The sequence below is a fragment of the Pituophis catenifer genome, unplaced genomic scaffold (genome assembly GCF_029215685.1).
Source record: "Pituophis catenifer annectens isolate HBS135680 unplaced genomic scaffold, rPitCat1.0.hap2 SCAF_3, whole genome shotgun sequence".
NCBI lineage: Eukaryota > Metazoa > Chordata > Lepidosauria > Squamata > Colubridae > Pituophis > Pituophis catenifer.
Genome location: NW_027256883.1, coordinates 6,253,853 through 6,276,899, shown reverse-complemented (window position 1 = coordinate 6,276,899; position 23,047 = coordinate 6,253,853). Strand labels below are relative to the sequence as shown.

General features: G+C 38.9%; 1 protein-coding gene across 1 annotated transcript in view; it reads right to left on the bottom strand.

The window, feature by feature from the left end:
• Window positions 1–23,047, bottom strand: part of TRAPPC9 (trafficking protein particle complex subunit 9) — a 338,887-nt gene that overhangs the window by 268,841 nt on the left and 46,999 nt on the right. The window contains exons 13-17 of the mRNA XM_070941975.1: window positions 20,929–21,055; window positions 18,840–18,972; window positions 15,908–16,071; window positions 13,022–13,174; window positions 6,829–6,953 (exon numbers count right to left, since the gene is read on the bottom strand). Coding sequence (XP_070798076.1) covers window positions 6,829–6,953; window positions 13,022–13,174; window positions 15,908–16,071; window positions 18,840–18,972; window positions 20,929–21,055 — 702 coding nt within the window. The remainder of the gene's footprint in view (window positions 1–6,828; window positions 6,954–13,021; window positions 13,175–15,907; window positions 16,072–18,839; window positions 18,973–20,928; window positions 21,056–23,047) is intronic.

Sequence of the window (23,047 nt, the reverse complement as noted above, 5' to 3'; positions counted from 1 at the left end):
CTGATAGCAGTGTTCCAATATTTGAGGGGCTGCCACAAAGAAGAGGCGGGGGGGTCAACCTATTTTCCAAAGCACCAGAAGGCAAAACAAGAAGCAACGGGTGGAAACTAATCAAGGAGAGAAGCAACCTGGAATTAAGGAGAAATTTCCTAACAGTGAGATCAATTAACCACTGGAACTGCTTGCCACCAGAAGTTGTGGGTGCTCCATCACTGGAGCTTTTTAAGAAGAGACTGGACAGCCACGTGTTTCAAATTGTGTAGCAACTCCTGCTTGCGTAGGGGATTGGTCCAGAAGGCCTCCAAAGTCCTTTCCAGCTCTATTGTGATTGAGCTCAATGCATCAAATTGCAATTGTTTTCCAAGAGTATGTAAGTAGTACAACTTATTCTTCCTCTGTCAAACTATTTTCTGGTTCAGAACTGTCTCAGCCTAGGCACCACACAGCTACTACCACAGGGCAGAGCAAAATTCAAATGCACCCCCCTCCCCTTACACACACACACATATCTAAATACATACACACCCAACCAATCTGGGGAATCAATAAAGAGATACGCCGTATTTATTCGGTGCAATGCTATGGCAACTGCCTGCCCAAGCTCACTTTCTGAAATATCTGTTTCCTAGCAACTGTGGGGTTTTTCTCCCACCCCCACCCCGAATTGGCAAACAAATAAAAATTCTAACTCTGGAAAAAAGGAAAAAAAGGGGGGAAAAAAAGCCCCTACAACGCTATCCATAAATAACTCAAAGCATTCTACTTTTAGGTTTTACATTGACATGAAAAATACCCTGTTTGAAAAGGCAGACGGCTTTAATTGGCTGACGGACTCCTGCCTTCCTCACGAACTGGGTTAGATGCCTGTCAAGTTATCTTTGCAAAAAAATGATCAAATAAAATGGGCATGAATATGTACGTTTCAGGAAAAGCGTACGGATGTCACACCGTGTATTTAAACGAAGGGAGCCGGAGTAAAATCGTGGCGGGGGTCTCCGGGAATAGAACGATCATCCGTAAGGGAGTTTATGCGGCGTGTGGCAACCGACAGAACGGATATAAATACCCCTATTAGCAATCTCAGCTGAATTTTTAAAAACGGCGCAAGACCGGCAGCGGCAGTCTAAAAATAGTCCGGCAAAGGCTGGGTTTGAGCGCTTGGCCTGAGAAGCACTCTCTCTCTCTCGTGCTTACCTGGGGTGAATTTCAATTTCTCCCTCCGTGTAGTTCAAAATGAACATCTTACGGCACAGGCGAGACAGGCAGGATGACAATTCTCTGACACCCCCCCCCTCCCTCCCTCTCTCGGTCTCTCTCTCTCTCCGCTGAGGCTCCCCTAACCGACCCACGACGGGCAAGGGAAAAAAAAAAAAAGCAAGCCAATGGCCCAGGTGCGCCGGAATATTATTAAATACAGGTAGTCCTCAACTTACGACCGCAATTGAGCCAGGGGTGGGTTCTAAAATTTCTTACTACCGGTTCTGTGGGTGTGGCTTATTTTGTGGGCGTGGCTTGATGGTCATGTGACAATTCTTTAGGATTTAGCAGAGGTACTGGTCTACCAGGCTTTTAACTGCTTGCAGAGCTGTACCGATCTACCCATGTATTTTTGCAGGCACTGATCTACCCATGTATTTTTGCAGGCACTGATCTACTCATGTATTTTTGCAGGCACTGATCTACCCATTTATTTTTGAAGGCACTGATCTACCCATGTATTTTTGCAGGCACTGATCTACTCATGTATTTTTGCAGGCACTGATCTACCCATGTATTTTTGCAGGCACTGATCTACCCATTTATTTTTGCAGGCACTGATCTACTCATGTATTTTTGCAGGCACTGATCTACCCATGTATTTTTGAAGGCACTGATCTACCCATGTATTTTTGCAGGCACTGATCTACCCATTTATTTTTGCAGGCACTGATCTACTCATGTATTTTTGCAGGCACTGATCTACTCATGTATTTTTGCAGGCACTGATCTACCCATGTATTTTTGAAGGCACTGATCTACCCATGTATTTTTGCAGGCACTGATCTACCCATGTATTTTTGCAGGCACTGATCTACTCATGTATTTTTGCAGGCACTGGTCTACTCATGTATTTTTGCAGGCACTGATCTACCCATGTATTTTTGCAGGCACTGATCTACTCATGTATTTTTGCAGGCACTGATCTACCCATGTATTTTTGCAGGCACTGATCTACCCATGTATTTTTGCAGGCACTGATCTACCCATTTATTTTTGCAGGCACTGGTCTACTCATGTATTTTTGCAGGCACTGATCTACCCATTTATTTTTGCAGGCACTGATCTACTCATGTATTTTTGCAGGCAGTGGTCTACTCATTTGTTTGCTTTTAACACTGATCAGCTGTAGGGCGGCCCTTTGAAGCCCCACGGCAAGAGTTTAAACAGGTTTTTTCCCTCTAGCCATCAGCTGGGACTCAGGAGGCAGCAGTAGATTGGGGGTGGGGCCAAATAAAAGGTAAGAATAACGCGGGGGGTGGGTGGGTGGGGACAGAACTGGTTCGGTGATGTCATATCGTCACCGCTACCGGCTCAGGTGAACCGGGCCGAACTGGGAGGAACCCACCACTGAATTGAGCTCAACGTTTCTGTGGCTAAGTGAGATATTGGTTACGTGAATTTGGCCCCATGTTCTGGCTCACCGCCTTTTATGAATCCTTGCAGTTAATTTAGGAACCCGGCTGTTAAGTGACTCTGGCTTCCATTGTTGACTTTGCTTGTTGCCAAAGGGGATGGCGTGATCCCTGGACACTGCAACGGTCATAAGTGTGAGTCCATTCCCAAGCGTCTGAATTTTGATTACGGGACCAACGGGATGCTGCAATAATTAGAAGTGTGAAAAAGGGTCGTTAAGTCATTTTTTTTCAGTGCTGTTGTAACTTCGAACGGTCACTAAATGAACTGTTGTAGGTCAAGGGTTATCTGTACAGGTAGTCCTTGACTTACAACAGTTCACTTAGCGACCACTCAAAGTTAAAACGTCACGGAAAAAAGTGACTTAGGACCTGCTTTCACACTTACGACCACTGTAGCATCCCCTGGTCATGCGATCAAAATGCAGACGCAATTGGCAACAGATTCCTATTTATGACGGTTGCAGTCTCCCAGGGTCATGTGTTCCTCTCTTACGACCTGACAAGGACAAGCAAAGTCCCTGGGGAAGCCAGGTTCACTAAACAACAGTTTTGACTAATTGAACAACTGCCGTGATTCACTTAACAACTGTGGCAAAAGAAGTCGTAAAGTGGGGCAAAACTCACTTAACGAATGTTTCACACTTCGCAACAGAAATGTTGGGCTCAATTGCGGTCGTAAAGCGAGGACTACCTGTAGTATGAGCTAAACCCATTTCCCAAGGGATATAAATCGATTTTATTTGCTTATTAAATTGACGTGGCACTCCTCTCTCTGGCGAGTGACTCTGGGCAGCTTGCAACATCATAAAAACAGCAATGTAAAATATTAAAACGCGAAAGCATTAAAAGCAAGAGCATTAAAAATGAACGAGAACTGGCTAAAAATAGAAACCAATACATAGACAGGAGATGGAGGTGGAATCGTCTTCTCATTCTACTAAATGTCTTCGGCAATTGATTAACAACATTATATGCACAATCACAACTTGAACAGTTTCCTTAGAAATAAATAGGGGTGGGTGGGGAGGAGAATCTTTGGTGCTGATATTAATTTGATAGCAAATTACTGGGTGTTTAAGCAAGAGATTATAAGATTTCTTGTTCAAAAGACCAGCAGCCAACATTTAATTTGGCCCCTAAGCCAGAGATTCAAAAAGCTACTGCAGTACCAAAACTTATGAAGAATTTAGGAATCTTAGGAAAAAAACTGAACAGATTGGAACAATTGATGTAGATTACTCTCCAAGTTAACCAACGGGGTCCTCATTCAATAAACAGGATTGAATTATAACTTTGTGATGTGCTTTGGAGGATTGAAAGCTCTTCAAATTACACAGTTGCCCTATGATTTTGCCATAGGCCATGGGATGAATATCCAGAAGAAATATCTCACTCTCATCCTAACAGCAGTGCGACATATCAACAGGAAGATGAGCTTCAGGAGAAGGAAGCCAAGCCCCACCTAGAAATAAATAATTCTTCTAAAGAGAAGAAGGGAGTCAGTGTTTACAAGGAACAAAGAATCTTTCACAGAATTTGAAAATGTAAAGACTGTAAAAATTGTCCTTGGCCAAGGGGGAAAAAAATCAGATTTACAAGAAAGAATCTCTTAAAATGTCATGATTATCAAAGGGTAATGGCTTGAAACCGAACATATGAAAAGAACCTAGTAATCTAATATCACATCTCCTCCGAAGTGTAATTCATGTCAAGCAATACATGATATCAAATGTTACCAGCCATGGGAATAAATAAATAAATTGTCTCGGCTTTCTGTAATAGCAAAAGATTCATGGAATTAAGCTAAGGTAAGCTTGGTAAATTGTACTGAATGTCCAAAAAGTCATGTATAAGCAGACCTCCCTATAGCAGATAGGAATCAAAATATTTGTGTAGGAGATGATCCAGGTTGAGTCCGAGGGAGGCGTCAAACGTGTTATCAGTCTAGAGCTCTTTTGTGCCAAGAAATCTAAGTTCATCCATCTTAAATTCCATTGACTGTCATCCCTGGGCAATTTGCTTTGACCATTAATAGTTCAGATTCTTATATTAGCATGCAATAAAACCTATATTCATTTGAAATACCTTAATTCCTGATTTCCTGCGTTTGACATGGGTGTGCATGTGTGTATGCATCCCAGGCTTAAGCCTTTTCTTGGGCTTTTCTTGATCTTGAGAGCTGTAGATATCTATTCCATGTTGATACAATGTCTTACCAGCCATGACTTTTGGGACCCGAGTTTAAACCTGCATCCCACATGTTTACCCTGCTGGTCTATACCTATAGTAGCTCGGAGTCATTTGGTTGAGTTGAGCGGCTATAGAAAATGAAAGATGGATGGATGGATGGATGGACGGACAATCTACCTCAAGATTGCTCTCCTACAGCAAGTTTTATACCTTCATGCTCCATCTGTATTCTACTCTTGACCTAGTCCAACGTAAGAAACCATTTCCAATGATGTTTTTGCTATTCCTGCAGCAGCATTATGAAGTAAAATAATAGTGGAATATAGAATAGAATAGAATAGAATAGAATAGAATAGAATAGAATAGAATAGAATAGAATAGAATAGAATAGAATAGAATAGAATAGAATAGAATAGAATAGAATAGAACAGAACAGAACAGAATAGAATTTTATTGGCCAAGTGTGACTGGACACACAAGGAATTTGTCTTGGTGCATACGCTCTCAGTGTACATAAAAGAAAAGATACATTTGTCAAGAATCATAAGGTATAACACTTAATGATAGTCATAGGGTACAAATAAGCAATCAGAAAACAATATCAATATAAATCGTAAGGATACCAGCAACAAGGTTACAGTCATGCCGTCATAAGTGGGAGGAGTTGGGTGATGGGAAGATTAATAGTAGTGCAGACTTAGTAACTAGTTTGACAGTGTTGAGGGAATTATTTGTTTAGCAGAGTAATGGCATTCGGGGAACTGTTCTTGTGTCTAGTTGTTCTGGTGTGCAGTGCTCTATAGCGTCGTTTTGAGGATAGGAGTTGAAATAGTTTAGGTCCAGGATGTGAGGGGTATGTAAATATTTTCACAGCCCTCTTTTTGACTGGTGCAGAATATCTTTTACTAATATACCAGATATTTCCAAATTTTAGTTGCTCTACAAATATATTCATTTATGACTTTGTTAGCAGTAAAAGATGTTAAGGAAAATGAATATACACTCAAATTAATTTGTAGGTCAAGCTGACATAAGTAATTTATGTAAAAAGTTTCTATGTTAAATTGTGTGAATTAGGAGACAGATTTTTCAGACATGTCAAATAGCTAATGATTAACTAATAAAGTATAAATACCTCAAATTTTGTAAGTGGCCCTTTCCCAGCCTTATGGGAGGACCCATCTTTGCTTGGACAATAAAATATGTTATTTTATGAGAGTTGGAGTCTAGCTCTCCTGCAAACTGGGCCCAACCTAGAAACCATGCACAAATTCTTCTAAAGAAGCTTGATATTCAGATGCAAAAATCAAGCCACATTCAAAAATGCTAGGGAATTCCCGAAGTTTGGCATTCAAACAAATCAGCTATGAAGAGACACATAGATAAAAGTCACACTTACACATCACTGGAGACAATAAAAAACATAGGAAGGGAATAAAAAAGAGCAAAATACATTCCCTCCAATACTCAGATAAACAGGGAACAACACCCAGATTATGGCTGTATAAATTTGAATACATAAATAAATATAAACAAGCAGCAAACCTCACCCCCACTAGCACTGATGATGTTACCTAGTTGAATAATGAGACGTCTGCAAGCAAATAACCATGATCAGAGAGCAGCAAGAACGTCACAGTTCAACCCTGAGCTTAATATTTTCTTTTCTATTGCACACAAATTGCAGTATAGCAGAAAGCATTTAATGTAGACCTTGGCATTTTATGGCCTGGGTGCCGTATCTGGCCCTCTGGTTATCTTCCAGCCTGCAGTGTTGGTGGCAGGGTACAAGGGTAGCCGCAGAAGGGTAGGGGGCATAGGAGGGGGTGGGAGGCCAGGAGTGGGGCGGTGGCAATTCTTCACAACAACCCTAGTTTCTCATGTGGTCCCTTGGGAAAATTTATTCTCCATTCCTGATTTAATATCAGTTACACAATCAGTTATTGCCAGGCTGATCACCTACCTTTATGTGGCTGAAGTCACCAACTTTAGTGGCTTCCTGTGGATTCATAGGCTTATTTTCTATACGTGGTTTTATCACTTGTCGAAACGGACTGGAAAGTGGAAAACCACTCACACTAATTCCATCTACAAAATGGGGAAAAAGTCAAAATTACTATATTTTATTTTCTGGGATACTTTCCAGATTCTTATCTAAAGATTGTATTTGCCTGGTATGTTTTCCCATAGTTTACTAAGCTCAACTTTCGTTGTTCACACGTTAAACTGAACTATAGTCAACAAATATCACATATAAGGCTAAAATCTAGTTGAATAATTTTGGTTCTATATGGTTCACGAACAGAACCGATAAGGTGGAGTCCGATTCAAATAAATTTGAATGTTTTACAATTTCTGGATTGTTCTTAACCTGGGGTTTTAAATTTGTCTTGGGCTAAATTGATTTAATTCGATTTTACTTCTGCTTTTAAATTTTTGTATTCTATGTGTTTTATCTTATGCCTGTTCACCGCCCTGAGTCCTTCGGGAGTAGGGCGGTATATAAATCAAATAAAATGAAAAAATGAAAAATGAAATAATGTGTAGAAGAGAAGATGAACTGAAGTTTGAAAAGAATGGAGGAATAAACCCAAGAGAAGTGCTGGAAGAATTGCAAATTGCTACTAAATCAAAACTTGATCTTTTGTTCTGCAATGTGATTGGAAATTGTAGCTAATTCAGAACTAAACATGCTAGATAATTTGACCATGTGAAGACAAAAAGCACAGAAGTCCAAAGCTTTTTCATAATTGGAATAATATGCTTTGGCAATACTTTATTCTAAAGCAGTATTAAAAAAAATTGAGGGGGAAGAAATCTATATTTTTTTAAGTAATATAAATGCTAAGTCTACATGTGACCAAATAATGCAATATTCAATAAATGTTGAATGGGTATTTATTAGTATGAATTATCCCCAGCATTTTTTGTCAAATAGCGTAATATTAATAACCAGACTTAAACATAAATGTGACATTATATTATACCAAGAATCTTTTACAAGTGATTTGCATAATACTTTATATTTGCCATTCTACATATTATAGAAGTGACTAAAAGCCTGCCTTTTAAAATTCATATCCTAACAGATATTTATTGCTATGCCATCAAAATGATTGACTTTTAAACAAGCAGCTTTTCTCCAAAAGGGAAAAAAAGTGACCACAGTTTATTAATCTGTTATTTCAAAGGCGAAAAATGGATTTCAACCTTTAACTTTGATCCAATTTAAATAAATATCAACTAGCTGTTATATTAGTTGCTATATCTGATATTGATTGCTTTTGATATTTATTTTGCATGTTACGTTTTAACATGACTGATGTAAATTGGGATGCGTGGCACTAGTATCCATTTGCAATTCGAGTAGTCTACAAACCCAATTAGGATAAATAAATCAGCACCGAGAACTTTGTTAGATTCCTTTGCACTTCTTTGAAAAAGGAGTTAACTGACTGCTTCTGAAGTGCAGGCGAACAGTCCTGACTCTAACCCAGAAATGAATTGATTGTTTAACGAGAACGAGAAAAATAAGCACAACAAACAGAAGCCAAAGAGTTCATTTTCCAATCCTAGAGTAACTGGGATAGGAAGGTCCTTTCCAGTTCCTTGTGCACTTCTCCAATTTGCTTATCTGTAGCATACAAGAACAGAAGTCATATGAAGGACTAATCTGCCATTATTCTCTCCCTCTCTCTCTCTCTCTCTCTCTCTGTGTGTGTGTGTGTGTGTGTGTGTGTGTGTGTGAGAGAGAGAGAGAGAGAGAGAGAGAGAGAGGGGGGGGGGGAAGGAGGGAAAGGGAACGGGAAAGGGACGGGGGGAGGGAGGAAAGGAAGGAGGGAGGAGGAGAGAGAGAGAGAGAGAGAGAGAGAGAGAGAGAGAGAGAGAGAGAGAGAGAGAGAGAGAGAGAAATTGATTGATTTCATGGCTCAGAAAGCAAGATCAAAGACTAGCCCAGTCCTTTTCTGCTCTAAATAGGGATAGAATATCAGTTTAATCTAGTGATTAAACACCAGGCTAGAATGTGGGAAACTTATGAATTCAAATCCCGCCTTACCCATGAAAAACAGCTAAGCGACTTCGGGCTAGTCACTCTCTCTCAGCCTAACTCACCTCACAGGGTCGTTGTGGGGAAATAGGAGGAAGGAAGGTATGTTGGATATGTTCACCACTTAAAGAGTTATTTGTAAAAATTATGAAGGCAGGATACAAATAAATAAAATGAAATGAATTAACATTGCTTCCATAAGCAAATCTCAGATAGCCTGAACGAATTTCTCTTCGGGGCAAGGGTTGTTTTCAAATACATTATATCGGTCTAAAACTTCAGTCTCCAAGGACGATACACCTTCATCCTTGAGATTTGTTAACTTCTCCAATCAAATAGCAAATGACTTTTAATCTAAAATCCATTATTGTAGAAGAAAGTAATTAACTTACCTTTATTAAGACTGGTTTAATAGTAAATAATTTATAATGAAGTAGAAAATAAACACCCTGTATTTAGTACTGTGACTCTTAATTAAAATATGAAGTCGTTAGATTTTATCAATATGTGACAATACTACTTTTGTCTGGAAGAATTTGTGGAGCACCAACCGAAACTTATAAATTATGCAGACAGTATTTCTCTTGCATTATTGAAAGTATCAGGTTTATGAGATACTGTGCAATGCAGCTTTTCAATTACATTCTAGAAAATGCTGAAAAATGATTTTCTCTCTGCTTTATTATGTAAAAGTAAACTTAGCAATGTAAAACCAACTCAGGAAGGTCTGTTCCTCTCTCATCTTTCATTGGGTCAATGTGTTGGAATCTGACACCGAGTTACAAGTCTTTTCCAAGGAGCGAAGAGGCAAATGAACAGCTGGCCTTCAGAAGGAGTGAGTTCTCCATCACTGGAGGTTTTTTAAGAAGAGACTGGACAGTCCTTGTCTCAAATTGTATAGGGTCTCTTGCTTGATCAGGGGGTTGGACTAGACCTCCCAGGTCCCTTCCAGGTCTATTCTGCACTAAAATCAGCCTTGAATTTTGCTATCTAGAAAGAAGCCCAGAAGGAACCCACCATAACCCTTGCACAGGGTATATCTGATAGATATGCAGTGTGTGCTTTAGTCTGGCAAGATTCCTGCCTATGGACAACCCAGAATAAAGAAACTACTGGGAGAACTTCACAGTGTTGTACTTTGTTCCTTGTGTCTGGCACAGTGGTGGGTTGCTCCCGGTTCTGTCCGGTTCTATAGAACCGGTAGTAAAACCGGCAGGAGGCTCCACCCACCTGTTCGGCCCCAGCTACGGATCCCAAAGAACACAGCACACACGAAGTTTGTACAAAACTTAAATTTACTAAAATAACTTAGTCTTTTTCAAAACAAAGGCTGTTAATAAACTTTCTTAACAGCCTACAAGAAATCATCACAACCTTACTAAGGTTGGCAGAAAGCCCAGAAGCAATTTGCAGAGAATCCAGACGTGAAGTAGAGTGAACTAAAGTTGTTCCCTGCAAATTGCTTCAGTCGGCGTTCCTCCTTAAATAGGCTAAGGGAGTGGCCAATTAACCCCAAGCCTTACTCTCGAGGAGACCTCCTCCTGAGGAGCCACTCCTGCCTTTTGGCCGCTCTGTGCGCCCGTGCATCGAGAAGAGGCTCCTCCTCTTCGTCCTCTTCACTTAAAGGAGCTTCAGGAGGTTCTGAAGGCCCTGGCTGAATCCCCGCCTCTGGCACCACATCTTCTCCAGCCTCCTCATTGTCTGACTCGGGTGCCAGCTGCACAGGCTGCTGGCGCAGCACCACACCAGCCTCCTTGCTGTCAGAATCAGCTACAATCCTCACAGGCCGCTGACAGGCCACAACACCACCTGCCACAATGTCATCATGGGTCATCTGCGCATGCGCAGAAGTGTGCACGCTCTCCCGCTGCGAACCGGTAGTAAAGGTAAGTAGAACCCACCCCTGGCCTGACATCAATACAGTGGAAGGAGTGTTTCACAGGAAAACTAGACAAGGCAGGCAAAGCCTTGTTCTGGAGCACATCTTCTGGAGTTCTTTTCAAGACCTTCATATTAGTCCTGCTCTGGGTCATGTGACCAAGAGGAAGGAGAGAGAGAGACTAGGCAGTAGCATTCCAACCCAGTCCCCAAGTGTCTCTCCTATAGGAAAGGGGGAAAAATATTTCCCTGTTTCTTCTTACTCCACATCAATGTTCTGCTTTGGTTTGGACACCTATTCCCCTAATGCATGGACAACTGACAAGACCCATTACACAGCTTCTTTGCATCGCTCCATTAGGCTGGTATCAATAAAGGTTAAATTGGCTTAATCCACTAACTTTCAGAGAATTTCACCCAAACCAGACTGAGGGTTAAACAAATATGGACTTATTTTTATCATGAGAATATATATAAACCAGGCAGTTTCTACTCTGCATGTCTAGATGGGAAAAAATGCTGAAGAGTAACTGAAAAGCCAAACCCCCTTAATGGCCAAGTGATGCCACCATGGCCTTCCAGAAAAGGAGCTAATAGCAATCATGAAACCTCACCAAGATTTTTGCTGCTAAATTCATGGGATTACCAGGCCCTTCTGGGTGATGAGAGTTTTTAAATAGCTATTTAAATAGCTATTGCAATTTTCTCGTAAAGATGATCTGGTTGAGCTAACGATTGGCTGGGATGGAAAAGCAGGACTAATATTTCTTGCATTTTCCCCAAATCTTTCCAAGTTGAACGCTAGTGGCCAATTATCTTCTATCAACCTGTTCAGGGAGTTACATTTGTTCCATAGGTTCTGAAGCAGCTTAAGAGCAAGTTGCTGAAAAGCTCTCTGCTTCTATGTGAGCCTCTGAGATTTTGCATTCTGAGAAAACCTTCTGCTTATTTACTTGGCAGCATTTTGGAGGACATTGTTTTAAAAATGTAGAATCATCTTTCCAGTGAGAAGAGATTTCGGTTAAAGATTTTTATTTGCAAAATATTTTTTTTCCCTATCAGCCTAACTGCAGTCCTCCCTCGTAACCATTGATTTTATTATTCTTAATTTTACACATGATGATATTTACCGTTTTATTGGCCTTGTTAGAATTATTTTAATGTAAATTCCATTTACGTGTTTAGTAAAATGAAAATCACTGTGTATGTTTTAAAACAAATAAGCCATATATATGTTTTATAGACGACAATGAAAATTATTCACACCGTTCAGCTCCCAAATATGGTAATTTTAGTTAATGTAGCGCATGGCATTTCTTGTTATCTTGTTCTCCTAAGTAACATTTCTTTGCATTGTAGTATGAATTTTTAGAGTAGGGTGCTTTTAAAGAGTTCTGGGGGGAAATTAAAAATGGCTCGTCTAGCCCACAGTTACCACAATTTATGCGCTTATAACAGTACAATACCAAACAGTTCATAATTCAAGCAGAGAAGGAAGCTGATTGCAAATATGTAGACAAATGCAGTCCATCCTATCATTTTATAGTTTTTTTCTCTTTCTTTTTTGCTTTCCGCACACACGACAGGAGGAGTAAGAACAGAAGTCCATTACCTCCCACTATGGACTATGATGTTTACGTACTCTTGATGGAACCCTCCACTGGGTGTGAATGAACCGTGATCTTTAAAAGGAATTACAAAGAGGCTTTAGTAGGAGGGGATGCCTTAATCAAAATGATAATGGCAACATGACACCATGGCAATGCAATTTTTACCCTTCTCATATGGACATGCAATATCATGATCCAGTTACAAAGCAGACAAGGTTTGTAACTCAACAGTGAACCACTGCTTTTAGCATTTGTTGTGCACTGCCTTGAGTTGCTAGTCCTTTATATTTGGAAAATGATCAAAACTTGATTGTTTTCCCAGTTCAGAAATGTACATAGGGACAGGGTGGGTGGGGCAAAAGATAAAAGCCGGGGTTCACTGTTGCATTACAAACCTTGTCTGCTTTGTATGCGGATCATTTCTGAACTGGGAAAACAATCAAGGTTTGATAGTTTTGCAAAGAGAATTATTTGCAAAATTAACAACAAACTATTAAAACAACGAATCTAAAAACCACATCTAAAATATAAAAATGGATATTAACAATATATATTAAATTAGAGAAGCCTGTTCAAAATTAAAATGTAGCCATTGGTATTAGATAAAACTTCAAACCCACCATCATTCAGATCTTGCAGAAGGTTTTCATGACAGGAGAAATCAAGCTTGACTTTAATATACACAGTAAATACAGCAACACTTCCCGGCTTTAAAGGAAACTGGGAGAGTGTATCTTCTAGATTCCAACTCAAGAAGTCACCAAACAGTTTTCCTAAAATAAAAACATGTAAACAGAAACACCATTAATGGATATCCCTTCAATAAAATAACCCAATGTTAAAGACACATACTCCTGCTTTTGCAGAGATGTTGATATTTTTAAATGTTTTCCATCATCCTTCAATATTTTTGTAATGCAACAAAAATAAGGTAAATACTATATATCCACTATTTTCAGGAACAAATTGGGAAGGTTTTCCCCTCCTAATCAGGTTAACAGAATATAAAAATTGCTGATTTAGAATGTACTCTAAAATTAAGCTTCATCTGATGCTGAATTAGATTTCCATAAAACATATTTAAAATGGTAAGCCTATATTATATTATTATCTGAAGATTTGAACTGCCAGTTCTTGACTTTTGTTCTTTAGTTGTATATCATCAATCTTCATAAACTTAAGTCTTCTACTTCCACCCAAGGTAATAAGAATGATGATTCCTATATTTCAACTCAGAATATGATTTTGGAGTGGGGAAAACAGTTTCCTCTGCCCTAGTCAAAACCATCCTAGAACGAACTGGAAATTCTTCACAGTATGTGATGTATTTAAAACATGTATAAAATTGCCTATTGGGAGATTTTAAAAATGGCATTTATTAGTGCAGATAAATCTCCCTGCTTGTAAAGCACAAGAGCCTTCAATCTATCCTGATGTAGTATTCAAATTGAAATTTGTCTTTATGTCTGCATGAATGACAGTTACATTAAGAGCTAAAATTTCCCCGTGCAGGTGTGCCACTTATTTTAATACCCAACTGCTCCTTAGCAAGAAAGAATGATAAAATAAAAAAAGAGGGCTGTGAAAATATCTACAGACCCTTCATATCCTGGACATAAACTGTTTCAACTTCTTCCCTCAAGATGACGTTATAGGGCATTGCATGACACGAAGACAGTTTTTTCCCTCATGCCATCACTTTGCTAAACAACTAACTCCCACAACACTTGTCTTATGCCCTGGGATGTCAAACCATCTAGTAGGGCTAGATTACTATTATCCTTCTCATCTTTCCTATTACCTATTTCCTTAGCTTCTTATGACTATAACTTTGTTGTTTGTATCTTTTGGTTTACGTTGATTGCTTTCATTAGTATCCATTTACAATTTATGTTGATTGCTTATTTAGTATCTTGTGACTATCACTGTTGTATCATAGGATTTACGATGATTGTATTTTATGATTATGATTATGATTTATCACTTGTATGTACACTGAGAGCTTCTGTACCGGAGACAAATTCCTTGTGTGTCTAATCACACTTAGCCAATAAAGAATATTTCTATTCTATTCTATTCTATTCTATTCTATTCTATTCTATTCTATTCTATTCTATTCTACTCTACTCTACTCTACTCTACTCTACTCTACTCTACTCTACTCTACTCTATTCTATTCTTTCTAAGTCTAAGTCTAATTCTATTCACAAAGGAAGATGTCTGTTAATCTGTGGGAAAGATGAGGAAAGGAGTACTGGATTCAAACTGTGGTGATTTAAAAGACATAAAGTAATCTGCTTTATCCTTATAGGAATCATAGAATGTACATAGCCAAATCTTATTCTGTGAGGTTCAAGCCAATTACAGGGAACTGGCACTCATGGATAATCTTTACATGACTACATACAGCACACTGCGAAGCGTGAGAGATGAGTAGCATATACATTTATTAAGTAAATAAAACATATAAATTACTTTAGAAACCAACCAGCTTCTGCTGTTCAGCAGCAAAGTGCTCTTCAGGAAGAAATATATACAGAACGGAATCTACAGTCCACCTATAGTCCACATGGCATAATGTAACGCCTGTATCTCATAGTCTTATATATCTTATATGGTATACCTTTTCTTTAAGCTCAAGAGAGATAGAACTTAACGGGTTTGAATCCCATGTAACAAGATCTGACTATGAACATCTGGAATAAGAATAAAACCAATCATGTACTACATCATGATGGTTATTGTAACTGAAAACCCCACACAATATATATATTGTATGCAAAATAGAGGAATCCCTCCCCTCCAAGGGGAATGGTGGAAGTACATGGGGCCATGATAAAATGTACCATACTTTTTGGAGTATAAAACACACTTTCCCCCACTAAAAGAGGGTTGAAATGTCAGTGCATCTTATAGACCGAATACGCCCATTTTTGGCCTCCTGAAACCCCACCCCACATGTCCTGCTTTTGCCAAAAATGGGATGTGCAGAGGGTTTGGGAAGCCTGCAGAGTGCTCCTGGGGGCCGGGGAGGGCAAAAACTGGACGTGCGGAGGCCAAAAACTATTGTTTTTCTTGTTTTCCTCTTCGAAATCTTGGTGGGTCTTATACTCTGGTGCATCTTATAGTCCGAAAAATACGGTAATACCTCTCCCCCTCACCTTAAAAGAAAATCAACTGTATACATCATTTAGACAGATTTTAAGAGAAAATAGATTTCAAAGAAATTTAGATTTCTGAACAGTTGCCAGAATTGCTCTATCACAGGAAAACAAACTGCAAACAATAAATACAATAAACAAAACACAGACATGGAGAAGTTGAAGGGATATGGTCTTCAACTGATTCTAGGAAAGCAACAGAGTGTATAGGAAATGCAATTCCAATTAGAAAAAGAAAACGGAAAGAACAAAAAGGAACAGAAACAGAAAGAACATTCCAGCAGATGGGGGGGGGGGGGGAGCAGAAGTGATTTAATAGCAGTTGGGAAAAACAAGAATATTAACCTTTTACGTTGACCATTTTGGATGTAACCTCCAGCTTCTCCAGAGGTTCTGTTCCAATATTTTCAAGTTTAATGATGAGTGGCTGAGTCTCTCCGTTGTACAGCTGGACAGACACGCTGGTGGTAATTTCATCCCCCGAAGAAGGCTGAAGTGTACGAGCAGACCTTCAAAAATGGTAGGAGAGATACCAGTGGGTAATGAATCAGTGGTGGGTTTCAAAATTTTTTACTACCAGTTCTGTGGGTGTGGCTTGGTGGGCATGGCTTGGTGGGCATGGCTTGGTGAGCATGGCAGGGGAAGTATACTGTAAAATCTCCATTCCCTCCCCAATCCAGGGGAAGGTTACTGCAAAATCCCCATTTCCTCCCAATCAGTTGGGACTTAGGAGGCAGAGAATAGATAGGGGCAGGGCCAGTCAGAATTTTTACTACTGGTTCTCCGAACTACTCAAAATTTCTGCTATTGGTTCTCCAGAACCTGCTGAAACCCGCCTCTGTAATGAATGCATGATTAGAAAATGAATCCATATATTATTTACAATACATTCACAGATAGCTTTTCTTTCCATTCAATTGTGTCCAATTCCCTGAGACTGGACAAGTCCCTGCAATATTCTTGGCAAGCTTTTTCAGAAATGATTTGCCATTGTCTGCTTCCTAGGGGTGAGAAAGTGTGACTGGCCCAAGTCATCCAGCAGGCATCGTGCCCAAGGTGGGACTAGAACTCACGGTCTCCCTGTTTCTAGTCTGAATGCCTTCATCACTACACCAAGCTGGATTTCTCAGATATCGCTAGATGTTTTTAAAGTATTAATAAACAGTATCACCTAACTTTGTGAACATTATTAATAACATGGGGGTGATGGAGGAAAAAAAATCAAGCCAAAAACGACTACTCTAATGGCAGAAGAAACGTATAATCCATAATCAGTTCGGCACTACTATTACTGTTCTTCACCTGCCACGCCTGAAGATGGGGACCACATGAGCTACTACTGTGGGTAGGGAATTTTATTTTGGAATCTAAAGTGCAAACTAAGTGAAACTTCATTTTGAACCGTGATAAAGAAAGATGCAATTAAAGTTAACTTCTGCCCCTGAGAACTGACAAAAGTGTTAACACTCAAAACTAATTGGGATAAAATCAAGGCATTGCTTATCCTTCTGAGGTAAATTTAGTACAGAGAAACAAGCATTTTAACCCTCCAAAATAAATTAACAAAAAAGTCAAAAACACATATGAGCTCCTGTAATGAAACAGCTCACTGAGGTAACAGTATAGAAAATATATTATATATTATTATTTCTCATACAATATATTTCTCATACACACACACATACATGTACATACTCAAAAACAAATACATGCATATATACATATATACATATACAGGTAGTCTTCAACTTATGATCACAACGGAACCCAGAATTTATGTTGCTAAATGAGAAATTTGTTCAGTGAGTTTTGTCCCATTTTATGACTTTTTGGCCAGATTTTTTGCGGTTGTTAACTTAATAACTCACTTTTTTCCAGTGCCGCTGTAACTTTGAATGGTCACTAAATGAACTGTTGTTAAATTGAGGATTACCTGCATATATATACACACGCAAACACACAGACTCGTACACATAAGCATCAACACACTGTTCTCCTTTACAAAGTGCAATCTCTTAGCCATGACATTGACCAGTCATTTAGAATCCCTTTCTAAATACAGTTTCAAGCAAGTTTTAAAAGAAAACCATGCTGAACATTCAATTCAGGATGAATATTAATATTAATAATAATAATAAAAAAAAAAAAACAAGCAGGGAAAATTGCCCCAAAACGTGTTTCCAAAATTTGTAGGGCTCCCCCAGAGCAAAGCTGGAGGCTGCAGAGGTAAGCAAGAGAAATCTCACTGTAAGAGCATAAATCCATGCATGAACCATACAGTCAAGATAATTTTCTCATTGCAATCACTAAAGGTTCCACTTATAAATAACTTTTTTTTTTATCTCAAAGTAGCAGGACTCAACTCTATTGCATTTGAAAGACTCATCCATTTTAAAATGATTTATAATACAGCACTGGGGCAAATACAATTTCATTATTTAAAATCTGGTTTGAGAGAAAATAAGTTCTCCCTCGGGCACTTTCACTCTCTATCAACTCTTAACATTTAGGTGATGGGTTAAGATATTTTTGTTTCCTTTTTTCTATAATTGCAGGAAAAGTGCAGGAACAGAAGTTGAAGAAAAATAAAAAGGTGCTATTTCAATGAACCTGTTTTTTAATATTAAGAAGCAGAATTTATAATTATTCTGATTTATTTTTTAAAAAGGAAAAAAGTTTGTGTTTTAAACATGTCAGAGTGCGCACAGCTAGTTTGAGATAACCCAGGAGCAAAATACAGTACACAGAGGTTTTTCAAACAGTGGTTTATGTCTTGGCAATGTTTCGACGAAGTCTCATTTGTCATCTTCAGGCTGGTGTTTTCGGCTTCGTGCTTTTAGGAGCAATGTGTGATCGCAGCTGTTTCTTCCTTTTAACTGGCAGTTAAAAGGCCTAGAAGCACGAAGCCGAAAACACCAGCCTCAAGATGACGAATGAGACTTTGTCGAAACGTCGCCAAGACACTTCCAATTTTACGCAGGAGAAAACCCGAATAACCAAAGACCTACATACAAACACCCGCGAAAACCTCAGAATATATATATATATATCTTTAGCCAGGTTCTACCTACGTAAACCAAGATATTATGCAGCCCTAGTTCAGTGAAATCACAATTCACTAGTTTCTGGGCTTTTTTTTTTTCCTCCTGGCAGCCAGCAGACCCTACATTCAATACATTCAATTAGTAGGCACATATTACTAGTCTAATAGTTCTTCAGATATTGAGAAACGTACTCAAAATTTGCCAACTTGAAAACCAACCATCAGAATTCTTACCTGGGTAATGAAGTACTGATTTGCAACCGAGGTAAAGATGGAATGACTTCCACTGTACAACCAGTAGTCTTTATTCCTGGCAGTTTATCCAAAAGGCAATCACTGAAGACTCCGAAGACTGAGGTACGATAGCCTGTCACCATGAGAAATCAGTCAGAGATTGAGCAGAAATAATCAATCATCCAGCACAAATGGAAAATCTACTACAGCTGTTAAGAACCAGATTTATTTAATTTGTGGAAAATGTACTGAAGACCGAAGGGACTAAGTGCCAGTTGGACTTATTTCTAGTTTGGATACTGCACAGTTAAAAAAAACATTACTAGGAGAACCATTACTAGGCTAAGGAACCTCAAACCTCAGCTAGAATTTTGATATTAAAACATGCTATTTTATTGGCTAAATGCAGAGAGATTAAGAAGATTTAATTGAGAATCATTTTCATTCTCAAGTCAATATAATAGCTTGGTGAAATCACTAATAAATGTGGCTCAGATCATTTTTTTTACTTTTAAGGCAGATTTAAGAACTTTTTCGTGCGCCAACTATAATAATAATAATATTATTATAGTTGGCGCACAGTCAGCAAGATAGACTGAATTTGGTCTAATTTATCCAGCTATCACATCCTGGGGAAGGGACACAATAGTGGTATTACTGAAAGTAACAAAGGCAAAATTTGTGGGCTATCACTTGAGGTAAATTTACCACAGAGAAACAAGTATTCATACTGTTTGCTTATTTTGACAACAAAAAAATACTAAATTTGGTGAGTAGTGCCATAGAGTCTCAGCACCCTGAATTTGTGGGTATGGGATTAATAACAAATAGGGCTGCAAAAAATATGTATTCTGCAGTTTGCTCATCTTTTTTAAGGCTCTAGAAATCTATTCCTAACATACAAGATAAAATAAAAAGCAGGGCTTAGAAACTAGCACAGGCAGACTATTATGGCACAGTCCTTCTGCTGTTTCTTTTCACTCTTCGTTAATCTGCCATTTACAATTTACTGAAATAATTACGTTTCAAACACAACAACCAAAATAACTACATTACAAAAGCTAACTGATGGCTAAATTTCAAATCACACATCAGTCTGGCAGTCATAAATCAGGTCACAATATTTTCTCCATTTCATCATAATCTATAGCAGAGGTCCCCCAACCCCTTGGCTGCGGCCCACCTCTGGGCCTTGAGCCGTTCGGAACTGGGCCACGGAAGTGGCGGGCGAGCATCTGTGCACATCCCCACTTGCACGAACAGTGGGAGAGCATGTGCACTCCATTTGGGCGAGCGGCGGGCACATTTGCCCGCTGCTCACGCAAATGGAATGCATGCACACGCGTGCTTGCCCACCGCTCATGCAGAACCAATCCCTCTCCCCCTCCACCCCCCACCATCAATTCACAAAGCCGAAAAGGTTGTAGAACTCTGATCTACAGTCAAGATTACAGTTTTGGTCATCACATTTGCAGAGGACTTTAATATAGGTAGACCTCAATTTACAACCATACTTTAAGACCCTGTTCGAAGTTACAACAGTACTGAAAAAAGTGAGTTACACTTTTGGGTACTGCACCAATCGTCACAGCATCCTCACAGGCACATGCTCAAAATCAGGCCCTTAGCAACTGGCATGTATTTAGGATGACTGCAGCATCCAAGTGATCATGTGATCACCATGTTTGCACCTTTCTGAGCCAGCTTCCCAAAGTCAATGGGGGAAGACAGATTCACATAAGGACTGCACAATTCAGTTAACAACTGCAGTGAAGCATTTAACAATTACAGCAAAAAGGTCACAAAGTCAGGCGCAACTCAATTCGACACCTGCCTTGTTTAGCAATGGAAATTCTGGTCCCAAGGACATCTTGTAACAGATTCTTTGGGTTATTAGCTTCCTAAATGATTTTCTTGAAACGTGGCGATGAAAACGTCATCCTTTTCATTACTATTTAGGATGTAGTAATCCTATCAACTTGGAGAAGAACAATTCTGGCCTCATTAAAAAAAAAATCAACACAATCTGAAACGGCTTGCAGCAGCTTACACTTCTCAATGTAGAGAAAAGCCTGTTAGCAATCTTTACCATTAACGTTGATCTGGCCTGGGGACTGAGGAACACCAACAAGTGTCACAGGATAGAGACCAGATTCTGCAGGTAACGAGAGAGCTGCAGGGAGGGATTCAAACTCAACGCCGCTCGTCAGTAGTCCCTGGGAATGTAAAAAGCAAATTCAATTTAATTCTGTTAAGCAAAAAGCATACCGAAGGGAAGACTTTATATTATGCCCTTACGCTAATAAAATTATCCTTTAAAAATATTTGAGTAGTTATACTATTAGGAATTGTAATCACTCTTCCTAATTTCCTTCTGACTGTTGCATTTTAAGGGCTTATTAGATGTATATTATTGTATGTTATCTTGCTGAGCACATTTATAGAAAGCCATTCATATACACTATTCATTCTGCGGAAAACTTTCCTAATTTATCTGTACAGGTAATTTACATTACCTGTAGAGCAACTGGCTGAAGGGAATGATTATGAGAAGAACCTGAAGTGTTGGCATTTGCATTGTCAGTTTCATCTTTAAAAATCCCTTTTTAATATCCTATTAAAATCCTTTTTTAATATCCTATTAGTTTATACAACTCATACTATTGATGTGCTAATTCTATCATCATCATCATCATCATCATCATCATCATCATCATCATCATTATTATTATTATTATTATTATTATTATTATTATTATTATTATTCATATTTCTATGCCGCCCACTCTCTGAGGACTCTGGACGGCTTACAACAATTGACAGTATACTAAATAGTATATTGCCCCCAACAATCTGGGTCCTCATTTTACCCACCTCGGAAGGATGGAAGGCTGAGTCAACCTTGAGCCGGTGAGATTTGATCTGCTGATCTGCTGATCTGCTGAACTAGTAACTGTGACAGCAAAACTTTATTGCAAGGCATAACAAAAAAAGTTAAGATTGTCTTTAAATATAAATGTGATATCAATGCTATGTATATGTAGATGTGTCTATGTGTTCCATATACATTTTCAAAATAAAAATGTAAATACAAAGTGAAACAGGTGTTATTCTAATTGTTACCCAGCCGAAAAAGGATAAAAAACTACCTAACAATAAATAGGTACAGCAATGGAACATCTGTCTAGGAAGACTGTGGATTTTCTATCTCAAGGTTTTTGAGAAGAAGTTGGGCAATCATTTTTAAGGGTGCTTTGGTTTTCCTGCACATTGCAAGGTCTGGATTAAATGATCATATCAAACCACAATTCTATGGTTTTATGCCTCATCCTATTTGGAAAGGTGAGAGGAATTATCTCAGTGAGAAGGTATTATAACAATCACCATAAAAGCTTTCCCTTTTATAACAAATACCCTCTCATCAAGCAGCAAAGTCACCAAGTTTGGTTATGAACCCTTTTCTACTTAATCTCAATGATTCCAACAGTATATTTTCTAGGCCATACATGGGTGCTACTGTAACCTCTTAACAACCAGCATTCATTCTTGTACATCTTGGTTCTGAGGATAATTGTGCATCCACCCACCATCTGTGTTTTTAAACTTATCAGTTAGGTGTGCAAAATAGAACCCACTTTCCAATGTAATGACGTTCTGAAAATACAAATGCAGCACAGTGCCTCCCACTACAAATCCCAGTCAGTTCTGAAGAATACTGTGGCTGATGGTATCAAAAGTACATGGATGTCTATGGAGTTTCTCAGTCATCCAGGTCATGGTTGTCCCAAAGGTGCTTTTTTCAAGAGGCAACTGGATTTCTGGTTTTTCTTTGAAGACGTTTCGCTTCTCATCCAAGAAGCTTCTTCAGCTCTGAAGAAGCTTCTTGAATGGGAAGCGAAATGTCTTCAATGAAAAATAAACCAGAAAGTCCAGTTGCCTCTTGAAAAAAGCACCTTTGGGATAAATACATGGATAAATGCACCACCCCCATCCTGGCTCTGCCACAGGTAACCAGCAAGAGTGACCAATTCTGTCTTTGTATTTATACCTATACCTTCTTTCTGAAGGTAGGCTGAAATTGGACAAGAGGCTGTCATAAAGAAGAGGGGGTCAACCTGTTCACCAAAGCAGCTGAAGTCACGACAAGAAGCAATAGATGGAAACTAACCAAGGAGAGAAGCAATCTAGAATTAAGCAGAAATTTCCCG